At 42.1% G+C, this 24720-nt stretch overlaps 1 protein-coding gene across 6 annotated transcripts in view; it reads right to left on the bottom strand.

The window, feature by feature from the left end:
- Positions 1–1136: 1136 nt before the first annotated feature.
- si:ch211-26b3.4 (connector enhancer of kinase suppressor of ras 2) overlaps positions 1137–24720 on the bottom strand; it is a 64063-nt gene continuing 40479 nt past the window's right edge. For 2 of the 6 annotated variants that reach the window (XM_042218458.1, XM_042218455.1), the window contains 14 exons: positions 24482–24693; positions 22427–22513; positions 21410–21618; positions 17726–17763; positions 17575–17617; positions 15833–15881; positions 15346–15518; positions 13320–13393; positions 13112–13183; positions 10035–10105; positions 9819–9919; positions 8533–9130; positions 5509–5771; positions 1137–4080 (listed from right to left, as the gene is read on the bottom strand). In XM_042218458.1, coding sequence (XP_042074392.1) covers positions 3871–4080; positions 5509–5771; positions 8533–9130; positions 9819–9919; positions 10035–10105; positions 13112–13183; positions 13320–13393; positions 15346–15518; positions 15833–15881; positions 17575–17617; positions 17726–17763; positions 21410–21618; positions 22427–22513; positions 24482–24693 — 2200 coding nt within the window. In that variant the 3' untranslated portion in view covers positions 1137–3870. The remainder of the gene's footprint in view (positions 4081–5508; positions 5772–8532; positions 9131–9818; positions 9920–10034; positions 10106–13111; positions 13184–13319; positions 13394–15345; positions 15519–15832; positions 15882–17574; positions 17618–17725; positions 17764–21409; positions 21619–22426; positions 22514–24481; positions 24694–24720) is intronic. The other 4 variants (XR_006054093.1, XR_006054092.1, XM_042218456.1 and 1 more) reach the window with 4 other exon arrangements.

The raw sequence follows: 24720 nt of genomic DNA, 5'->3' as shown, positions 1-24720 counted from the left end.
CATGTAAATAAGTTGTTATTTACGTTGCTGAGACATTGCCAGCATCGACCCTGAGGGAGCCTCATGTTCCAGCACCACAGGATTTCTCCACATTTAGTTTAGTTTTAATGAAGTGAATACGTATAAGGAAATTTACAGTACTACTTAACTTTGTGCACAAGAGCTTTAAGATGTGTTCAGTCAGAAATCAACCTACACACACAAAGTTCTGCATCAGAACAGCACAGGTGCACAAGTTGCACTGGATTTGATGAAACAGTATCAGTCTAGGAATTAATTTTTGGGTTGCCGGTGAAGCCACTAGATATCTGAGTTAAGGTTTGCAACATTGTTTACAAATGGAAATACATCAGGAATAGCTGCTGATTATGTATTGCATTTCAACAGCATCCTTCTTTTGCTCTCCATCTGGACTATTTACCTGCAGGCAACCAAAGCCTGCGCAAACCTGTTTTGTTAGTACTGAGAGTACAAGCAGACTACTAATGGAAGCTTCCAGTATCAATAAACCTTCTCTATATTTATATGCCAAAACTGTTTAGGCAATTGTGCACATACTCATTCCAATAGTAAGGCCCCAACAAAGGATAAATGGCCTGTATTTGTATAGTGCTTTACTAGTCCCTAAGGACCCCAAAGCGCTTTACACATCCAGTCATCCACCCATTCACACACACGTGATTGCAAGCTACATTGTAGCCACAGCCACCCTGGGGCGCACTGACAGAGGTGAGGCTGCCAGACACTGGTAGGTAACGGGTGAAGTGTCTTGCCCAAGGACACAACGACCGAGACTGTCCAAGCCAGGGCTCGAACCGGCAACCTTCCGATTACAAGGCGAACTCCCAACTCTTGAGCCACAATCGCCTGGCAAGGCTATAGATCCCCAAGAGATGAATCCAGAATAAAGATTGTCTTTAAAAGAGTGCAGAGAGTGAAGCCAAGTGACAGCCTGGAAACAAAGCTTTTGCCCACCACATTGTAAACTGAAAAAGATATGATGGATAGATGGATGGCACGAGTTGCACAGCATGCTGTAGGGCTTCCTGCCCTTAACTTGAAACTGTTATTAACTAGAAGACACAGCAAAACTCTTCCAATAAATCAGAGGAAAGGCACACATTAACCGGCCATAGTGCAGAGGATTCAGTTTATTGAAGTCAAAGTTTAACAACTTAGGTTTACAATCTGTATTTTCTGTAATATATATTCATATATATGAAACCAAAAAAGGCTACTTTAGGAAGAATAAATGTAATTTTCTTTCTTTTTTAATATCGTCTTTAGTCATTTTAATGTACAGAATAACAGTAAGCTAATATTATCCTTGAAAAAGAGCAATATGTTCCTTTTTTTTAATGTCGCAGTGCAACTTACATCTTACACACCTGTGCAATGTACCATGAGGTGTACACCCCTGAAAGAACACACAGTGGAATCTCCCTTTTCGGCCTGTTTCTGCAGGTTTACACACACAAAAAGATTCGGGAGGAATAACACAGTCGGTGCCTACAAATGAAAACTCTCAGAACTCCTTTAATCTACAGTATGTCAGAGCAGCGGTTGGAGAAAGAAGACCAACACTACAGATGACAAACAGAGAGAGGTCTGCAGACTAAAACTGTATTGTAACTCTTCTACAGCTGCGCGTGTGTGTCTGTGTGTGTGTGTGCGTGCCTGTGTGTGGAAATAGTCAGTCCTTTCGTTGCCAAAGAGAGGATTGGGAGGCACAGGGAAAGTGCTTGCATCATTGAGTTTCTTTGTGTTACTCTCAAATTAATCATTAAAAAACAAACTAGCAAAAAAAAACAAAAATAAAGAAATAACAGGCAAATAACATGAGCTATATCTCTGGGGCACGTTTGATATTTCACTACAGTGTGACATGATGAAAACTCATGAAGAAGAACAACAGTAAAATATGAAGACTAAGTACAGACAGTGCTGGATGCAGCAGGTGCTACACGTGTCTCTCGGAGTCCTCGACGCTGGGGGGCACCGTTGAGTCCTTGGCCTGATATTGCAGATGAAATGATTCATCCCGGTTTCACAGACATTACAGACCGTTTAGTGCAGAGGTTATGACTGCCCAGTATCAACCATATGCTTAGAGGGAATGTCAAATTAGCTTTCACTTTGGAAGCAACTGCAGTGATGTAACTTGGAGTGAGGTGTCAGAAGCTTCTTTAGGATGCAGGTCGGTCTTCTATGTGAGCCAAACATCAAATTATAACCTGCTGCTTGGATGCTAAAGGAGAAGGAAAAACCTCCCTTAACTCTCATGGTACAGTACGTGTCTCTAAACACTGCAGAATGAAAAACAAAGACTTGAAAGCTACGAGCACATAAAGAAAAAGTCATCCTTCGACGGTACTTTTGCATCTATCATGCGCTACGAGTCTAATTACCTTGCAATTGTGAGAAGGAACAAAAAAAGGAACACAAATGATCCACAGTATTTTACCCTGTCCATTCAAATCAGTCCCAGGCCTTTGTCTCATGCAACGCACCACCCAGAGAATGGTCAGCCATGATGTAAACCAGTAAAGACCATCAGCGACGGCTGTCGGTCGCATCCTATTTGTTCGACTGCTAAACACCCTGCATCTACAGAGTGAAGAGGGGGACACTGCAGAACCTTGGCATAGAATACATCATACTTTACATTATTTCTATGACACAAAACGTAAATAGATTTTATATAGTCTTCTATGTTTAAATATATTTGTAGACTGTACACAAATCTTTAGAAAATGAGACGGCAAATGCTTTTACCTGATATTTGAACAGCAATGGTAATGAGGCCGATGACACGTAGACCCTGTGATGCAGCCGATGAGATATAGAGATATAGAAAGTGCATTCGTTGTAGTGAGTGACTGAAAAAGAACTCTCTAAGCTCTTGCATTCACGGTTTAAGGAAAAAAAACTACGAAAGAAACCAAAAAAAAGTAATAATAATAAACTTGTTTTGCACCCGCACAAATACATACTCTCTGTCTTCCCTCCGCTACCTCTAGAAGCCTATCACAGTGGTAGTGGAACGCAAACATTTACATCAGTATACACATATACACAAGTCTTTGAGGACTAGAGAAAGAAGTCGCTAAGAAAAGAGAAGGTGATGGAGAGAAACGAGAGGAAGAGAAGATGCCAACAGAACTGCACTCGTTCAGAGGAGCCTCCTTCAGCACATGAATCCGGCCAGCGCAAAGGGGTTCTCGCTGATAAACCGACATTGCTGGCTACCTCTCACAGTTTCACACTTTACTTTCCCCGCACTGTGCCGTGAGATCAGCCTGAAATAACAGTGAGGTCCCTGTAACTCAAAAAGATACGCAAGAGGAAAAAAAACACAGAGAGAAAGGGGGAGAACTGGTGGCTCTGGGTGCAAAGTTCATCAGTACAAAAGTACAGTGTTGTGGTGAAAAGGGTTTTCCTCTGTATTGCTGCTACATAGCTCCCCCTTACCCCTAAAATAAAGCAGAAAAAAAAAGCAAAAGCAAAACCTAGAGAATATAAAAGAAAAAATTTGTGTTAAAAAGTCTGTTTTTTCCCCCCGTTTTGCTTGACAAGCGTGTGGCGTTTATGCTGAGATCCATAGACAAAGGAAGATTAATGCTTTCTGTTCAGGCATGCAATTGGCACCCTGTGGGGTCCTCGGGATTATCAAAAGTTCATACACGCAGGTCTCAGACTGTTCCCTCTATGATATTTACACATCTTACAATGTGTGTGTGTGTGTGTGTGTGTGCATGCTCAGAGTCGTGACCAGGACAGAGGGTTAGCTAATGTAAAGTTCCGTGTTGCTGCGCGCGTGTGTGTGTTTGCGTGTGCGTGTCAGTTCAGCCTTCGCTTCTCGTCTCTTTCTCACACGTGGGTCTCGATGAAGGAGTGCGTGTGGGTCATGAGAGGTGCGGCCAGCGGGGAGAGGTCATCCTGGCCGTTGGTGCCGGGGCTGAGCTGGCAGATGTCTGAGTAGAGCTCGCTGTGCCACTGCTTCCATTCTCTGAAGGTTTGGGAGCACAGGCCAGGGTCCTCCAGGAGGGAACAGATCACTGCTAGCTCCGACTCTTTGGCCTGTAGGAGAAAAGCGTTACCGCATTAAATCCTCACGTTGTTTTTTTGTGTAAAAAAACCCAACAACAACCTGGTAACACTTATAATACACCCTGTGATAAAGGATGTAGTTCCCCTGTAATTAAATGGAAATTCAATGTATTTCAGTTGAAACTATAATGTAATTGTTGTATATTTATCTGTAAATATGGACTAGAATAAATGTAATATAAATGATAGAATAAAGGGGTAACATGTCAGCCAAGAAAATTGTACTTGCACTGTAATTTCAAGTATAGTGTAAGTATGTAATTCTATGGTAATTTTACAGAAAAACATTATTTCCCCATCTTGCATCGTAAGTATGCTGTACTTTTTGGAGTGTGGGCCGTATTATGAAGTCGGGAAATCTTGCTTTTTTACATCTTTTTTTTTCAATTCAATTCAATTCAGTTTTATTCACATAGCACAAAGCATAGAAGCTTCTTCAGTTCTAGGGTCAAATGCTGGAAAGTCCCAGATTTAAGCCCTGTGGGAGTGTCCCCCCCCAAGAGCGACAATGGACCCCCTAATGATCCTCTACCTAATCACATGAGCCAAGGTGTGAAAACGGGTGTGGGTCACAAGTAGCCAAGGTCTCAGCTGAGCTCATTGTGAAACCTGGCCCCACCCTATCATGTGATATCCTGAGGTCAGCTGGCCCAGGATGTGAGTGGGCGTTAAGGCGTCTGGGGAAGGATCTCAGAACTGGATTATAGATGGCAGACAGTTGGTGTCGTAAACCCCCGCTTCTGTTCAAAGATGGTCGATCACAGTGGACATAAATTGATTCTTTCAGTCCCTTTTTCAAACCATCTGTCGTCTCTGTCCAAAATGTCATCCTCGAAAGAGTGACCTTTATCCTTTAGATACAAATGGACAGCCGAGTCTTGTCCCGTGGGGGTCCATTGTCCCTCTTTGGGGGACACTCCCACAGGGCTTAAATCTGGGACTCTCCTCTATTTGACCCTAGAACTGAAGAAGCTTCTCGGATGAGAGGTGAAACGTCTTCAAGCAACTTAAAGAAGTCCAGATGCTTTTCTTTCCAAGCTACTTAGACTACGACGACCTGGATGACTGAGAACCTTCACAGACTTAACAGGTGCCATCTTATTTTGGGTCCATCTTTATTTAAAATTCATCAAGTTGTTGTGCATCAATTAATAAATAAAGACGTTAAAAAATAACGATGTGAAAAGGCAAGATTAATCCATTCCATAATACGCCAGGAAAGGTACAGCATACTTATGATGTAAGGAGGGGAAGTATTGTTTGTTTTTCAGCAACATTTCCATGAAATGACACACTAAGGGGACACGTGACTAAGGGAGTTATGGGTTTACGGGTATTAGAAAGTTTTAAAACATGTTAAATCTTTGTTCCGTTTGTGACAGAAGTTGTTAATGATACCTTCAAGGTGCTACGGAGGGCTCGGACCCGGTGCAGCCTGTCGTTGAGCAGGGGGTCCCTGGCTCTCTGGATGAAACAGCGTCGAAGCTCCTGCCTGCTACATGGTCTAGGGTCTCCTAAAGCTGTCACGTTGGCTTGCTCCAGGGCCCGATAGAGCTGCTCTAGCCCATCCAGCGGCTCGGGCTCGCGGCACTCTGAAACTCGCCGCTCCCGTCCCTCCGACACCCTCCTCTCTCTGCTCTCCACTCTCAGCTCCCGCAGATCTAACGAGACGAGCGGTGAGAGACAGACCGATCACGTACAACTGACAGTTAGAAAAAAACCTAGCAAACAAAGTTGCATGTCATCCCACGCTCCTCAGAGATATTCTTGTTTTCTTTGGGGGGGGGGGGGGGTTTCAGAAGTTAACTGAAATGTTTTTGTCCCATGTTTAGATTTGGATGCCTTTATACTAATGTGACACTGTTTTGTCTTTACAAAATAAATAAACGGTGAAGTAAAGAGAATTAGTTAACTCCGATCACTGGCACAAGTAATACTAAGAGCAGTATAAATAGTTTCACATGTGTCACACAGCAGGAAAGAGTCTATTTAGATGCATTCATAAAACCGGGAATTCTCAGTGGTTTAGGCAAGAGCTGCCTGGATACAATGAGCAGATTGCCGCACATGTGACGCCCACCTGCTAGCACGTACTGGAATATTAGCTGTGTTATTCGCATATTGGTGCAAAAGGTATTCGTATGAGGGAGTTCATGCAAAATTTCAAGACTGCAGTGCATCTGCAAAAACAGCTTAAGGAAAAACTATTACTTTCAGCTGCTCCCTTATTCATGAGGGGTCACAACAGCTGGTAGCTGCATGTGTCTGATTTAGCAGATTTTTACACCAGATGCCCTCCTGATGCAACCCCAAAGGGATTTGTGTCTCCTTTTGGGATCAAACTGGGAATTTTCACTGTTATAGAAGCTCTTTTGTTAGCTCTACCTCCTTAATACAAATAAAACTTATAGTAGTACCTTTTTGGAGAGTGAACCTTTTGTTTGGTTACAGTGGATTTATGCATTCATGTTAAACCTTGGCTGAAGGCATCTGTATGTCATTGCTGCAAACCCTTTTAAATAACCTAACATGCACCTTCCTACAAATCTAACTACACATGGCATCGCCACAGGCCGCACTGGTATGAATATTGACAACAGAGTGGAAGGCTTGTGTACAGTTTGGGCCACAAGTTTACAAACACTCGTCATGGGCATGAATACCGTGGTCATTTTGGGCTTTTAATGATTTCTTTGTACTGTTTTATTTTCCAGCATCCATCTTTGATGACTATAAAAAAAACAAGAACTCGTGCACAAGTTTGAATTTATTTAGGATTTTCTCTGATCCACACAGGCTCAAGCTTATACAAACACACACATTTAAATCTCTCAATAAATGTGTTTCAACTCGATATCACAGCAAAATGTGAAAGACGCGCCGGTCCACCGTTTCCATTTCACATTTTCGTCTCCAAAACATGAAATGTACGTGCATGCAGAAGTAGAAGTAAGTTGCAAAAGTTTTATGTTTAGATGAAACAAATATTTAACTATTTGGCAACAATTCACTTTAAACCAGTTGGTATATGGCTGAAAAGAAACGAAACAATGATCCTGAAAACACTTTAAAACTGGTTTGGAATAGATAAAGCAGACCAACATTTAGCATCTGAAACGGTCTTCCCCAAACTCAACACTATTGAAAATTGAAAATTTGTGGAGAATGTGTCAATGCCAAGTCCGTGCCTGGAAACCAACCAATTTAAATGAACCTAGTGCCAAAGAGAGGGGTCAACAATCCAGCCAGGATTATGCCAGAAGCTCGTCGATGGCTCCCAAAACATCTGCAACTCGGTGAGGGACATTTACCCAAATATTAGTGAGAGGTGTACATATTTATTTGACCCTACAGGCATACTTTTGACTTTCTGTGGATTAGAAAATACACTCAAATTTGTTCCCAGTTCTTGTTTTTTAAAACTTTTTAAAGATGTTGCTGTACAATCATTTGATCCTGGAAAAAGAAGAGTTTAAAGAAATCATTTAAAGCCCAAAACCATGAGATTCATGCCCATGATAGGTGTACAGTATATACACTTAGAACCACTGCAGACTATGTTCTGGGCTCTACATAGATTCAAAGCAGAAGTTTAAATTAAGTTTTAAAGTTTAAAAGATTTTTAGTTTGTTTAGTAGAAATGGGAATATTAGAGAAATATTATTATATAATATTTACAGAATTTCTTTACATTTTTGTATCTGACAATGATCACATCATCATCATCATTTATTTATATAGCACTTTAAAAACACACCTGGTAGACCAAAGTGCTGTACAATACTAATATTCACATAGCAATAAAATAAAAATAAATAAATAAATAAAAGTGACACATGACAGCTTATATTCATTTCATAGTTGACTGTATTGAACACTGTTAGAAAACTGGGCTTTTTTAAAGCCTGAAAAGTCAGTGATTGCATACTAATCAGTAAATTAATCTGAGCCAGACATATTAATTTCCCTCTGGGATCAATAAAGTTATTCTTATTCTTCTCATTGTTAATGACTGAGCTGACGTTTACTACATATTTTGACCTATGTAAATATGGGTGGGAGGATAGTTATATACAAAACAACACTGTAAACTTGATCAATTTTACATCATTTTGTGTCTCAATTCCTATAAAATACTCAGAGGTTATGCACTACTTAAAGTTCATTACAATATAGTTATTTCTTTATCATCATTACTTCTTTATTTCCTGTGAATAGTTGCTATAAATAGCTGCCCGATTACTTTAGATAAATATGACTGTATTATTCAGAAAACATAAAGTGAAATTACATTTAATTCTAGTCTTAGTCGTGGGCTGTGTTATAAAGAGCTTTTTTTTTACTTTAACTTAAATACATGACATTAATATTTTGTCTAATGCATACAACACTAGGAAAATATTAACGCTGTAACTTTCTTACCCTCCTCACCCTCAAGCATATCTGCAGCCTGCTCTTCTGCCTCCTCGTCTTCACTCCTCTCCTCCATGTGAGCAGAGGTGTGCAGCAGCTTTCCTGGCATCGGGTCCCTGTTCCTGGGGAGACTCTGGCTCCGCTGCTTGTGGGAGCGCCTGTGTGTGTGGCTGTGTGTGTACGGCCCCCGCTCCAGAGGGAAGGGCCCATCCCGTTCTCTGTCCCTCTCTGCGGCGTGGTGTCTCCGTACGGGCAGCGTGGCCTGCCTGCGTCTCTCTGGGGACATGCCCTGTCTGCCCAGCCCTCCGTAGAACCCCATTTCTCCAGCCATGCTCCCCATTAAGCCGCCATACTCACTCTCCCCCGGTGCTGTCTGGAGGAAGTGCAGCCCTGCGCTGGTCAGAGGGGTCTCAATAAGGTCCTGCCAGGAGCGTCGTTCACGATGGGAAGAGCGGCAGCCGGATGAGTGGGTACTGGTGCTGCCTGTGCCAGTTCCCATGCCCATGCTGTCTCCACGCTGGTCCTCAGCAGAGGAGTGGGAGTGTGTGGACTCGCTGGAGAAATGCCGACCATGCTTAGGCTCAGGGAAGGGGCTAGAAGAATTAACCTGCGGAGGGAGAGGGGAGGTGGAAGAGACCATCTGTGGAGGAATGGGGGAGGTGGAGGCACTCATTGGTGGGGGGAGTGGGGATGGAGTGGAGCGCATGAGGCTCATGGAGCTCACTGAGCGGGGCAACTGGTCATAACTGTGGAGGAGGTTAGCCTGAACGGATCAAGAGTAAGAGAAGTGAGCAGGGATAGATGAAAGTGGTGAAGAGTGAAAGGTGAGCACAGATACAAGGAAACAGTGACCCGCAAGACGAGGAGGAGGAGGTGTGCAAGGGTGGAGAGAGGACAGGAGAAGGAAAGAAAGAGAGCAAAAGATGAGAATAAAAAAGCAATGAGATGGCTGAAGAGTAATCTACGAATGACTGACATGAGCATTGTGTGGCTCAGCTGAGATATTAATGACACCAGTGCCACTGGATTTTAATTCTCTGAGTAACATCAGAGCAGTGATGTAATGAGCATGTGCATGTCGCCACCTAAAGGTCAGACTAAGTACAAGTTCTGGCAGCAGAACACAGAGAAGTGATGGTCTTGGATGCTTACAGAAGCCGTTAGGCTCACACTCTGATGTTTTATTAATGCCGAGCTCTGGTCTACGCAGATCGGAAAACTGTGGGGCTTTTAAGAATCAAATATTCTATCAGAATGAAACATTGCAAAGGAGTGTAGTTGAGTGTGTTACTTACCGATGGTGTGCGATGGTAAGTATCACAGAATGATGAAGGTCCCTCCTGTTTGAGTGTCATCGAGCCGTCAACATCGTCTTGATCGCTCTCACTCCAATAGTCTGACATGACGATAAATACACATGCACATACAAAATTGTGCTAGTTATATACACACACACACACACACACACAAAGTTTGAGGGAATCCTTTCTTGTCTAGCCCATCCACCTCACCTTCATCAGGGCGAGGCACCTTATCATCTGGTGTGTATCCAATAGCAGCTAGACCCAGCCGGTTCATCCACCTACAGGAAACAAGTGAAGCAAGGCATCAAAGGATAGATGAGAATAAGTGTAGACAAGATGATGAGAAGGAAGGATGGGTTATATTTGGTAAATGGTAGGTGATGAATAAAAAAAACTTTCACTCTAAATAATTTAAGTTGTTTCTCTTAACAGCTGATGTCTAACTGACTCTATCCCCCCCAAAGAGAGGAGAAAGGCTTTGAGATAATTAATGAGATGGAGGCAGAAATAGAGAAAGACAAGAGAGAAAAACAGCCATTCTCTCTGAAGAGTGAGTCTCCGATGCTGTCTGCCTCCACGCTCCTGTCTGTCTCCAAACAGATCCCACCTTGTCCCGTGTCTCTCTACAGTCACCTAATAATAAAGTTGTAACTAAGAATAGTCTCCGACTTTGACAGGTTTCCTGTTCTTGCAAACTACAGTAAATAGGGCCTCCAACAGGAAATGACACACGCATTACATTTTTAAATTAAAAACAAAAAAAACCCTCATGAACAAAAAAGCAGCAACCCCTGCAGTTACTGGAGTGGCCACTTGGGGCATACTTCAAAGGTAAATAAATATCCATACACTTTCTTTTCAATATTTACAGAAAAAATGACTTAAAGTTATTGATTTTGCTGCTAGGTGTCACTGTAGCAAGGTCACTGAACTGGACCTGTGCTTTTTAATTTTATGACAAATAATGGCTTTATACATGGTTAACTGCGCTAATAGCATGTTCAATCGCCATTTAAAAAAAAATTGTTTTATGTGTTTTTGTGTGTATAAATGAAATCCTAGTTTATTTGTTTTTATAGCACAGTTGTACAGTATGTTAACACTGATTAGCAAGTATCTGTCGGCAGTGTTGGGGAGTAACGGAATACATGTACCGCCGTTACGTATTTAAAATACAAAATATGAGTAACTGTATTCCGTTACAGTTACCGTTTAAAAAGGTGGTATTCAGAATACAGTTACTTTGTTGAAATAAATGGATTACACTGCGGTACTTTCCTGTTTCATTTTGTCGCGGGTCAGGACTGTTTGGGTTTTGTTTGACAGCTACGTTCTGTTGTTCCAGGCGGCAGCGTTACGGTTGCCATGGTTACAGGGCGACGCTCTCTCTCTCTCTGCGACTGTGTGTTTCCTGGGTGAGAGAGCGCCTTTTCGTTGTTGTTGTTGTTGTGCTAAGCTAACAGGCAGAATGCTACAAGCATAGCTCTAAAGAATGTAGCATCATGGGCAGTGTAGTCCGTGCTGCAGGGAGAATGGACTGCCATACACGTTATGTGTCTGTGAGCGCGAGGAGGGAGAAAAAGGGGAGTGGAAAGGTACGAGTTGTCATCGAGGAAAAACGGGAGCTGGAAGCATGTAAATATAATAATAACCACTGCAGCCAAGAAGAGAGCCTGACGAGCCCAGTTGTAAGTAAGCTATTAAGACTCGACTGTACACCGTGTTCGTGTTTTCCTCCGAAAACAATAAGTTCCGTTGGAGCAGCCTTTCAACGCCTCTCTCTGTCTCTCGCAAGAAAAGTTGACCCACACAACAAAGTAAAGCTATTTTTCGGCTACGAGCCGACAGGGACCCCGCCGTATTAGTCAGAGGTCCCTTTACTACAGTTCGGAGTCGCGGACCTTCAGTAACAGTAATAAATCACACAGCAATAGTACATTCACGTTGTTGTAAAAAGCATGATAATATATTAAGTAATCCAAAGTATTCAGAATACGTTACTGTCATTGAGTAACGTAACGGAATACGTTACAGAATACATTTTGGGGCATGTATTCTGTATTCTGTAATGGAATACATTTTAAAAGTAACCTTCCCAACACTGTCGGAGCAAAGCACCCATTCAGTCTGCAGATGCTAACCGACTTGCTAGCGTTAGCTAATAGCTTAATGCTCTCTTGTAAATTTGGTGATTTCTATCTAAATTAAAAACAAAAATAGACCAAAACACAAGGTATCACCAGCAAAAATGCTAAACTTTAAAACATTTTAAACAAGCCTTCTTTAACCAGTTGTTGAAGTCATGTTAATTATGCATTTGTGTTTTGTATTTTTGTTTTTCTGCTAATAGCTCATATAGCTATTACCGCATATTAATCCTTATATAAAAATAGTTCCTCACAATCCAATATTTTCCTCTTCTTTGACAAAAAAAAATGTAGCGCCAAGCTTTATTCTGCCCTTTTTAATAACACATTTACCACCAACCATTTGTTATGATACGCACTATGTTCAAAGCTTTGGAATAAGTTTCACAAAACATTCAGATATTATTGAGGAACAATGTCTCTAGTGATGTGGTTTTATCTTGGCTAGTTTTCAGTGTTTAATCCCGAGTAGGTGTTGATACTGGAATGAATGGTTGTCTGCCACTGGGTTAGCCCTGTGATAGACTGGCCTCTCATCCAGCAACCCTGAATTAGATTTGCGGTTAAGACGGATACATGGATGAATTCCACAGGGAAACAGAAACCTTTTAGGACTTTGTGAACCACCACGAAGAATCAGGATCTAAATTTAGCTTCACTGTAAGTGCTGAAAAATGCTAACACCCACCTTTTCACACATAATGCCCAAGAAAATGCGTGAAACAACACTTTCACACAGGAACACTCCAGATGAAGTATGGAAGTCAAATATAGCTGATTAATTACTCTCTTCCAATTATCTCCCCATGTCATTGAGGAGAGGTGTGGATAATTAGAGCTCATCAGATAGCACTCCTGCAAATATATCTCTACAATCTATCTCTTGCAAGCACACACAACACACACACACACACAAACAAGAGCATTTAACAAAGGAGGGCCAAGTTCATGCCTTATTCATGCTTAGAGTTGTGTTGGTGAGTTGTTCCCTGTGTAAACTTGATTTACTCCATTAAAATATTCATTAAAGGACACGTGACGTCCCCTGTCTCTGACGTTGGTCCATATTTAAAGACACAAACCCAAAACACCACCCCACACACGCTCAGAAACTTGTATATATTCACAGTAACTCACCTGTTCATTTCCTCAAGACAATCTGTGGCGAAGAAGAAGCTCTTGATTTTCGGATGACAGGCTTTGAAGGCACTGCAGTCAGTCAGGGAGAAGAAGGACTGATTAGTGTTTTTGCGTGTGCGCAGTGGGTTTGTGCGTGCTCACGTTGTGTGGGTGAGCGCACATGTGCTTGATTAGTAATTTTTGGCGACATGTGAGAGACACTCACAATTTCCGTCTGCACTCTATGGCTCGGTCTATTCTGAACTCAGGGAGGCTGATGAAGCCCTCAGCCTTCTCATCCTGCAGGCAGAGACAGATGGAGAGTGGTGGTACAGCATCAACACACAGAACAAAATGTCATGCATACCAATTTTATTTGGGATACTAAGACTCTAGTCAAGCATATGAAGACAACATATGTTGTTTACATTGGCTGGGATAAAGTCCTTTTCCCACTTAACATTAAAAAGACAAGCTATGACTATCATAGCCAGAACATGGAGATAAAATCTTCTGCATAAACAAACTCATCCACTGTTAATTTCGTCTCGATGAGATTTTGGTTTCAAAATATTTCACATATACACTAACTGGTCAATTTATTAGGTACACAACCACATTGCAGCAACTCTGTTCATTTAGGCATGTAGGCATGGTCAAGACAGCCTGCTGAAGTTCATTTAAGTGACTCATTTAAACTGATTTAGGTGACTTTGACCATGGCATGGTCGTTGGTGCAAAACCGCTAATCTACTGGGATTTTCCCCTTACAGCTGTCTTTAGGGTTTAAGGACAAAGGTCTGAAAAAGAGAAAACATGTCAAAAGTGGAAGACTAGCCAGACTACTTCGAGCTGATAGGAAGGCAACAGTAAGCAGCAGAAGACCAGACCCGGCGCCACTCCTGTCAGCTAACAACAGGTAAATGAGGCTGCAATTCACACAGGCTAATCAAAATTGGACAACAGACGATTGGAAAGAATTTGCCTGGTCTCCTGAGTCTCGATTTCTGCTGCTACAGATAACAGTGTCATAATTTGGCATAAACAACATGAAAGCATGGATCCATCCTGCCTCGTCTCATCTGTTGGTAGTGGTGTAGAGGAGGATTTCTTGGTACACTTTGGGCCCCTTCGTACCAAGAGAGCATTGCTTAAACACCACAGCCTACCCGGGTATTGTTCATGTCCATCCCTTTATAACCACAATGTCCCCATCTTCTGATGGATAATGAGATCAACCGAACGATCTTAAACTGGTTTCTTAAACGTGACTATCAAATGGCCTCCACATTCACCAGATATCGTTCACAGACAACTGTGTGTTGCTGTCATTTCAATATGGACCAAAATCAGCGAGAAATTGTTTCAGTACTTTGCTGTAAAACATTAAATTAATTTTTTGTTTACATTTTTTTTGTAATGAAATTTTTCAATTGAAAAAAGTATTATTTTATTTTAATTGACTAAATTATGCATTTCCTAGTTGCAGTCCAATTATAAGACACGGCGACAGAGATGTAGAAATGATATTAGCCTTTTTTTCTTGATTTTATGAGAAGATTTCATTACAGGAACAGTATGGGGTTCCATTTGTATTAAAATTATGGTCACATGCACACTTTCTATATCAAATGAAAAGGTTCATGTCAACTCTGAACTGTACTCCAGCACGGACAGGCAGACCGTCGACATCTGTCACCTCACAAATCACCCGACAAGTCATCTTTGTGTCGGTGTACTTCTGGTTCTGCATGTTGTCTTTATGTGTCACCTGGCTTCTTGTTTTTACTAGTATCCTCATTATTACTTTGGCTGGTTCTATAGCCAAAACTACACAACACAGCCAAATGAAAGCAAGTAAGATGATGTTTTGTCAAATGTTTGTCTGAAACAGACAGAGGAGATGTAAACCTGATTTCAGCAGAACCTCATAAATAAGAAAGAAAAGCCTCAAAACTGAAGAGAAAATCATTAACATTAATATCCTGTAGCACTCATTGCTATATGCTATTAATAATGCCTCATATGGTGTTTTTGTTTTTTATTCAAAAATCTAATTTGGTCTCTAATTTGAAAGAGAGCCATTATAGTCATTTGAAATATAATAATGTATCTGTATCAGACACTGTATTACACTTCATATGTGGACTGGTGAAGTTTTGTGTTGAAACTGTGACAACTAGCTAGTGTTCATTAGTTCTGGCAACAATAAGCACAGCGAAATTGCTGTGTTTTTGAATGTAATGCCTTACGTTTTGGTTGGTGTACCAGTAGAGACAAGACTCTTTGAGGATAAACCAGTACTTCCTCCATTTTTGGGTGAAGTAGCCTTTAGCGTCCTTCTTTTTCCATAGCCAGCCTTCACAGTCACCGTGGCCGAGATCCTTACAGGAGATTCTCCTTCGACTGGCACTAGTGAGGGAACCTAGCGAGGGAGAAGAAAGACCAAGAATCCTGAAGGTCTGACAGTGAAAATAAGTACTCTGTGTGTGCTAACATGTAATCAGTATTTGAAGTTGCTAATGCTAACAAATGAAATTCAAATGTTAGGAGTCTATTCTTTATCTCTGGGAGAATTTTAATCCCTGTCATTATCTCACAGTGATGAGTGATCATGTCTGGAGTTTAGACACATTTTCAGTGTAAATCACGGGGGCCTCAAGTGCTCCCATGCATGCAGCACTGCGGTGTGTTACTGTGAAGATCCTACACTGGAAAATAAAAGAGAAAAGTACCTACCTTTACTTCTCTTTTTGGTTTTCGTTCTTAGGGAGGTGTAATGGAAAGACTAGATGGGGGAAAAAAGAAAGATATTAGAGAGAAAGTCTGTGGTTGTTTAATGGATGTACCACACAGCTAAGCGGCTAGCTCACACCGCAATGTTTAGCTGATTTTTTCAAATTTTCATCAGGCACACTCCAAAGAGGATTACAGGCACAGGGCACAAGGCTAAACCTACCAGAGAGCAGGAAGTGACCTACAATCAGTAATAACCTGTGTGCCAAAGAAGTCAGGACTGCTCTTCTTTTAGACTTTTAGTAAATTAATAAAATACAAGTCCAACTCCAAAAAAGTTGGGATCTTGTATAAAATGTCGAAAGTGGATTGGAGTGATTTGCAAGTCTCATAAAGGTATGTTTTAATCACCACAGAACATAGGAAACATATCAAATGTTTAAATTGAGCTATTTTGCTATCTAATGAAAAGTCTAAGGAGCTTGGAAAGAAAAGCGTCTGGATTTCTTTAAGTCGCTTGAAGACGTTTCACCTCTCATCCAAGAAGCTTCTTCGGTTCTAGGGTCAAATGGTGGAGAGTCCCAGATTTAAGCCCTGTGGGAGTGTCCCCCTCTCAAGAGGGACAATGGACGCCCTAATGATCCTCTACCTAATCACATGAGCCAAGGTGTGAAAACGGGTGTAGGTCACAAGCAGCCAAGGTCTCGGGTGAGCTCATTGTGAAACCTAACCCCACCCTATCATGTGATATCCTGAGGTCAGATGGCCCAGGATGTGAGTGGGCGTTAAGGCGTCTGGGGAAGGATCTCAGAACTGGATTATAGATGGCAGACAGTTGGTGTCATAAGCCACCGCCTCTGTTCAAAGATGGTCGCTCACAGTGGACATAAATTGATTCTTTCAGTCCCTTTTGGATGTCAGTAGCTGTAAACCATGATTTGCATAGAGTAAAATGCAATTGTTTTATATATCTGTGCATTCCATCACCCGAGTCCAAGTTTGACACCAGTGGCTAGACTACCGCCTTGAGAATAAATGAGGGTTTTTTTGCTCTTTTGGTTTTGATCCTTGGATGTTTGTACAGCTGGCCAGAAGGCTGTGGCCCAAACTCTGAAGCTCAGAAGAGTTGGACTTTATCCATGCTTTGTCTGCACTCTCAGTCAAGCTCAGTCATGTATAGGTGTTTAAGGTCAGCCTGCTGCACCCAAATGATTTTTCCACAAGAGTTTTCTATATAAAAAAAACTGTAGATCAAAGAAGCTAATGCGTGTTTAGGTGATAGCATTAGTACTAACACAAATGAACAAGCCTAGCAGCTATTTGTTTGTCTGTTTACAGTCAAACAAGGTTAGTCACTGTACACGACAACTCATGTTGCTTTAGAGAAAAGACTGGGGCTAATGACTAAAGCAGCTCCCTGTGCCACAGTAGCCTAAAAATGGAAACCAATTCAACTTACCCGACTGTTATCTTTTTATTCAATTAAAGAAGTGCTAAATTGATTTAATCTCAGAAATCTCTCCTGCTCCTGTCTGGCTGTATGTTCAGCGATTAAGACATAATTGATCTCCGTGTAACAGCGAGATGCGGTTGCTAGGAGATTGTTGATGTAACTGTCACTTCATTAAAATGGTGCCAGAGTCAGAAACAGTATACTGAAGGCAGTGCTGCTTGAAAAATCCCATCATAATAAAGCATGTTAAGAAATATAAAGCCAGTCCCCTTAGCACTGTTTTCCCCCTCACCTTCCTCATGGAGGCGGCTCCCGAGCTTCCTGAGCCCGAGTACCTGCAAGAAGGCACAGAGCTGAAAGTCAGCACAAATGACTCTCACAACCTCTTCCACCAATCACAAGCAAGCGGTGAAACCGCCAAGCAACCACGGACACAAACTCACCTGTCTGTTGTGTCTGCCCTCAGTGTGTCTGCACCTCTCTGAAAAAGAAATAAAAATCATTAAATAACCTCTGAAACCTTCCATAATTCTGCACGCATATTTACACTGCACTGTATAAATGAATGAATAACAGCTAAAATGAAAACACCACAGTTACAAGACTCTATAACGTGAGGATCACAGCAAAGCTGAGGATCAAGACTCATCAGCGCTGCACTGCCTTTTTTTACTGAATTGTTTTATGTTGCAGTCAAGTCTGCAGGGAAACTATTTGTGGCTAACTGCAGTGTTACGAGAATTGCTCCCAATTATAACACCACAAACATAATGACCTGAAGGGGGAGAGTGTCCCAGTAATATAATAGATATATGCTCCTGAAAAGTGACATTTTGCATTATAAACCACTTTGTTGTAACCACTTTAAATATGTTTTGATCCTAAAAAATGTATACTCCCAGGCCACTAAAGTAGGATTTTGATTTTTTTAACTTAAGCAATGGGTTTGGGTCATAAGTATTTGGACAGTAATGCTAATTTGCACCACTGCACCACTGCAGAGGATTTTTAATGAAAATACCAAAACAATTATTAAAGTGCAGACTTTGCCAGGCCTTTACTGCAGTTGTTGCCACTTTTCTCTTCGGCTGTCATTGATTGACTTGGTCATTGAAGGATGTCACATTTCTTGACCTTGTGAATCTCTTGGCTTTGCAGCACGCTCACTATTTGCACCGTGAAGTGCTGCCTGATCAGTTTTGCAGCACTCGACTGAATATGAGGAGAGAGTGAGCAGCCCTGCGCACTTCACAATTCACCCCGTTGTTTCTATGAGACGTCACATCATCAATAAACACTAGTCTGGGTCACTGGTGTCCATACATGGCCATGACATAATATTGACTCCACCATGTTAGACGGAGGATGTGGTCAAACTCTTTTAGATGTTCTCTTAGATGCGTAATCAGTGGTTTTCACCTTGGTGTTAAACCCTCCGTATTTCTATTCATGAATGCATCTCTTGATTGTAGACTTTGGCAATGACACACCTTCCTCCTCAAGAGGTTTCTTGACTTGGTTAGAGGTTGTGAAGCCAACCAAGTAAAGAAACCTCCAGTCTTTAGTTGTCTCCTGTGGTCTTTCTTGCTGAGTTTTCCAATGCATTCCTTATATTAAAGAATAACCAGATTGTACTAGAAGCTTTTTCCCATCTTCCTAAACAGTTTTTTCAGCCCAATAAGGCCCTCCTTCATGTGCATTAACATCTCTTTGTACCTCATATTAAGAGTTCAGGGAAAAGCTACCAAATACCCCTTGAACACATAAGATCAATACTAATCTATAATTTGGCTAATTGTTTATGGAATAATGAAGGAAGATCATCTGGCAGCAAAACCCCTTGTCAGTGAATTGCCAAAATACTTTTAGGCCTCTGAAAATGCAGGTCTGCGTGGAAAAATGTCTGTAATTTTTGAACAGTTAATACAGTACTTTTGTAAAAAACCCTTGAAATAAAGTTGAAGGACACACTTCAACCACATTTAGCCTGTTGGATTTAAAATTCACCGAGGTGGTGTAGAGAGGCAAAATTACAAAAATTGTGACAATGTCAAACACGTATGGACCTAACTATAAAAATCTAGTTGCAGCTCAGTGAATTCACTTGTGGTGTCCTTTAAAAACATCTATTTTTTAAAAATCCATTATCACAAAATATTCTTCTTAAACAAATGGGACTACTTGTGAAGCTTTCTGTGCTCAAGGGATCCTCAGATCCTGAGCCACAGTGCGACGAGATCATTAGGAGCATTTGTTGCTGGAGAGCAGGGGCTCAGTCGGGGTTTCATTATCTCATAATCCTTGCAGTCTTCCAGGAGATTTTGCAACACAAGTACTGTTGCACGTTCTTTTGCTAGCCTTATACACTGCACATCTTACAGTACATGATATGAAGAATACTTCACCTGTATGGGCAATCTAATGGCATGCACTGTAAAAAATGTGCAAAAACTAAAAAACAAAACAAAACAAAAAATCTTCTAAATGTCTGCCGTTCAGTTTGTGTGACATTTGCCAAACTGTTGCTATGATAGAAACGAATCAGACAGAGGAAATGAGACAGACAAAACCCACGGGTCATTTAGGTTAGCATATGCTTGTTAGTGCAGGATGGTATACTTCATGTCCCACCAAACAGGTATGACTCACCACCGTGAGAAACACGCAGCCGAGAGGGTTAGAGAGGGCCGGTGTGAGCTAAGCTGTTAGCTTGCCGTGTGGTGTGTGTGCGCGTTTGTGTTTGCGTGCGTAGTGTTTTAAGCACAGTCTGTCAGTTGAGCTTGTAATTGGTCTAGCTGATGCTGAGTCATACACCTACTCACAGGGATACGTGCTCCTGTGTGTGCGCACGGGAGCGTGTGTGTTTATTCAGAATAAACTCCTATTTAGACCCAGGCGTGTCTGAGGAGATGGGGGATATTAGGATGAGTTAGGATGAGTCGTGAGATGGCTACCCTGCATACAAATGCCCTCCTTGTATGCTCGTTTGTTTTGCGCGTAGCCGCGTGCACGTGAGCTTGTTGCGCACGGGAGAAACATATGAGCTATGGAGGGGAGTGCTTCGGTGTCACTGTCTTTCTCGTCATGGGCGATGCTGACGGCCGTGCAATAACACTTATCATTGTCGCTCTCCTCTGTGTCCTCTACCTGACAAATGCACACAAACACAACCGACAGCATGTCAGAAGGTGCGAACACCGCGATCTGTCCTTCTCAGAGGCCCAGATGCCTCTGATGATAAGAACAAGCAATTGTAGTTATGACTTAATGCTTTTGATCAGCTTTGTGCCGTGTTATTCACTAATAATAAAGCTTCCGCTACACTCAGTGGTTCCTCTGAAGATTTTTCATTTACATCTTTGATTTTGATAGTTTATTAATCTTATTTATTTTTCTGCTTCGCTTCTGAAACTCTTTTCTGTTTCTCCAAACTTTTGTTGCTTGTTGCTTATTTTCTGATCATTTTAGCACTTGATACTTAATTTCCAGACATATCTGATGTTTGATAATAAGGAGAAAGGTTTGGCTAGAAATACACAAGCATTAAAGTTTACAAAAATGAAGGTAACATGTTGGTGTTTTGTTTCAGTGCGTTTCTTAACCCTGTCTTAGAAAAACCTAGTCCTAAGACCAGTAAATCCTAACAATGGTGTAAACCAGGGGTGGGGGAACTCCAGGCCTCAAGGGCCGGTGTCCTGCAGGTTTTAGATGTGCCCTTGATCCAACACAGCTGATTTAAATGGATAGATTACCTCCTCAACATGTCTTGAAGACATTATCTTGATGACAGCATGTGTTGCTCCAAAAATTCTGTATACGTCCAGGATTAATGGTGCCTTCACAAATGTCATGCATTCATTAATGTCTACAAATGCCATCAGATGCTGGCTTTTGAATTTTGTGCTGACAGCAAAGTGGACTTCCCCTCTCTTTGGCTCCTTTATATGTTCTCCATATGACTATAAGGCTCTATCAAGAATGTCAGTCTAAATTGGTTTGACCATGGGACAGTTGTTTCACTTGGACACAGTCTGTTTTAAAATAGCTTGTGTCCTGATGAAGGTGGATAAAACTTACTCGCCCTGTATTTAAAGGCAACAATAAACGTTCAAAACTAATGTACTTACAGGCAAAGCTTCAGGTGGCTGGTCTAGGCGCAGGGTGGAGGACAGCATGGAGGGGCTGATGGGAAAACTAGGGCTGCTGGGATTACGGCTCTTACGCCTCGAGCGTCTGGTGGAATCCCGGCGGCTTTCTCTGCTCGGACCCTCGGGTTCTTCCTCGATCACCAGGATCTTGTCGTCACTAAGGTAGCGCAGGAGGGAGTTGTCTGAATCTGTATGGAAGAGGAGGGGGATTGAAGGGACATGGACATTAGATGATGGACAGGATCGATAGATTGGATGACAGTAAGAGGAAAACCACAGAGGGGGGGAGATAGCATATAAGAGCCAAAGGAGAAGCCCTGAGCAGAGCAGAAACAGACAAGACTGAATAGACCCTTACAGATAAAAACCCAACAGAAAAGGATAAAAGTGCCTCAGAGCTGTTGCATCTGATATGGCGCCACAGCTGGGGACATACATCTAATCTGTCTGCAGTGATTATGTTGATTTGGGAGGCACCACAACAACTAAATCTTGTTGGTCACAGAAAGTTTTATACTGCTTTGGCTCCACATAGACAATGCATCTTACCTAATTTGCTTCTTATCCGAACACTTAAATATTAGAAAACGAAAAAGTTACAGAGAGAACGAGAAGGAGAGGGAGAAGGGCAGAACCCCAACATTTGTATTGTGCTTTAATATTATTCATAGACTCTCTGATGGCAGAGTTGTGGATCCCCAGCTGAATACAAATTGAGTCTTGCCGCAAAAAAAGGTGAAGCTGGGTAAAATTGGGAACATTGAAATATCCACATTTCCAGGGCAGCTGTATAAATGCAGTCGCTTTGCATTTATGTTCGTTTTTCACCCTGTCAGATACATACCTGGTAGATATGTATCCTCACACAACCACACCACCATGGATAACCAGAAGATGAGCTGAAATGTGTTGAGCTGAGTATGAAGCAAAGCACCAGTCTGAACAGTGTGTGTGAGGGCTGTGCTTTAGCATGTATAGGTGTTTGTGTGTGTGTACCTCGGCTCCCTCTCTTGCCCATGCTGGGTTCCTTGGCCTCGGCCATCCAGTTATATTCGGGAGGCATGGAAACGGGTCTGAGGTCACCTGGAAGTACCAATCATCAATCAGATAGTCTGCTATGGGGGAGGAACTGGAGGTGGGGTGTTTTGCAGGACGCAGCAACTAAGAGACAGAGTGGGACACAGCTGGTGGGGCAGACAGGTGGGAGCGAAGGTGTGTGCAGGTAGGGGGTTGGGCAGACTCTCGGGGGACTTACACAGCTTGCAAGGCGAGTGTCGAGTAAGGCCCCGTAATTAGGCTGAATTTATATTTTGTTGTCACTTAATTTCATTCGTATTTCAACAAAGCTTGACGGTGTCTTGAGTCACTCATTTCTTTATATTTTGCTTCCAAGGAGTCAGATTTTTGTGCAATTTTTAAAAGTGGCCTTGAGCAATAGTTCTCCAGCCTTTCTTGAGGTCTATCAAAGTTTTTCTTAGGACTTTGGCTGCTTTGTCAATCATTTGCAGTCCAGTACTAATACCTGAAAACGTGCGAGATCCTTCCTGCCGATGCCAAACAATGTTGGCCACAAATATTCTGTAAACAACACAACCCTGCTGGGTGACTCACGATGCCATCTCACAGCAGTGTGGGGCCAAGCTGGTGGCCATCATGAGGAGGAGGTCTCAGGCGTTTGTGCGTGTGTTCGGTTTATCCACAGCTACTGAGGCCCCCTTTGTTAAACGAATAAACTGTTAAATTGCCACTATCTCAGACTTTAATCATCCAATCCAAGAAACGACACCAAACAAGAATCAGTAGCAGAATAAACTGTTTCCCCGTTTAAGGGTTAATAAACATGTTTCATAATGGTATAAGATTTATTGTCATCCACTGAAAAACCGTAGAAACTCAGCTATATTCAGCGGCAGGTATTCCAGGATGTGGCAGTTGAAAGCTGGGTTTATAGCTTTACATGTCACTTTGCACAACCTGTGCATAACAAGGCAAAAAACCACGAGGATGCTCCTGGTTGTGCTTGAAACCTTGAACTCTAACCAAACACACCCAACAGTATCACAGGTCACTTTCTTTCACCAGTGATGACAGCTCAGTTTGAAGCAAAAATTTTATGTTTTCTTCCTACAAAAATCGAGGTCCACGGTGAGATCACAAAGTGCACAGTGCAGAAGAGACAAAACAAACATCGATCTAAAAATAGCAGCTGCATTGGAAGTGGCCCAGAGGTGCACGAGAAGATGACTTTGAAAGGGAAACTGATTAAATTCAAATCAGGCATGTTGTCTGTTCATAATGCCATGGTCCTGCAACTTCATTTAGCAATCCCCTCTCTTTGCCTTTGGAGGTATAGAAAATGCTAGCATATTCCACTATAGTATAGATATCCATGCTAGCATGTTAGCTGCTATTGACATTGCTAAAGTATATACTGTTGCACTCATGTCTGACATGACAGGTATTTTTTTAACCCATCATTTCTTTCTCAGCGACCATCCTGGTAAAGATTTGTCATGCTGTTTTGCCTGGCACAAAACGACACATGAAACATACGAGGACATTCTTGCATATGTAATCGCTAATATTAGTTTCATTTTGCCACTGTGCTCTCAGACTGCCTCGCTAAAGAGATGATAAAGTAATGTTGCCTTCTGACTCAGCTTCAATGACCCTCATCCTGCATGCCATATAGCTGTGCCTGAATAAACTCAGAGGAAGGGTGCATTACAGGAAGCTTTGGAAGTGATCTGGAACGAGGGTGGACACAGGTGGTGGGGCAGACAGGGAGCTGGAGACAGTTTATTTGGATTGACTGTTTGGCGTGTGATTTTGTTTTGCTTTTGGCACATGTGTCCGCCGGAAAATGACACAAAGGAGCAGAGCCATGAAGCGGGTGATGAACAAACATATAAGGAGGAGCTCTGAGAGCATGGTGAAAAGAAAAGGTGAGAGAGCTTGTGGGAGAAAGCATGATTTTTTTTTCCATTACAAACACAGACCCAGAGCCATTCCTGCTCCATCCAAGCCGCCTGGTCACGCTCGACCTCTTACCATGGGTAGGGGTCTTATCTCGCCGACGAACCCCCGTATTGCGACCCCTGTCATAGTCAGGTCCCAGCGGTCCATCTCCTTCCAGCAAGGAGAAGTACTGACCGCTGTCCTGGTCCAGGTAGTAACTGACCGCCTCTGAACCTTTAGAGCCCGACTGGGAGCTAACGCTGTAGCGGCTGATGTCGTCACATGACATCAGACCCATCTCCTCCCTGGGGAGAGACAGCACAGCTTGTCAT

Source organism: Haplochromis burtoni, unplaced genomic scaffold (assembly GCF_018398535.1).
Source record: "Haplochromis burtoni strain Fernald_Lab_line unplaced genomic scaffold, NCSU_Asbu1 Contig_19, whole genome shotgun sequence".
In the NCBI taxonomy this organism is placed as follows: domain Eukaryota; kingdom Metazoa; phylum Chordata; class Actinopteri; order Cichliformes; family Cichlidae; genus Haplochromis; species Haplochromis burtoni.
This window is presented reverse-complemented; position numbering and strand designations above follow the sequence as displayed.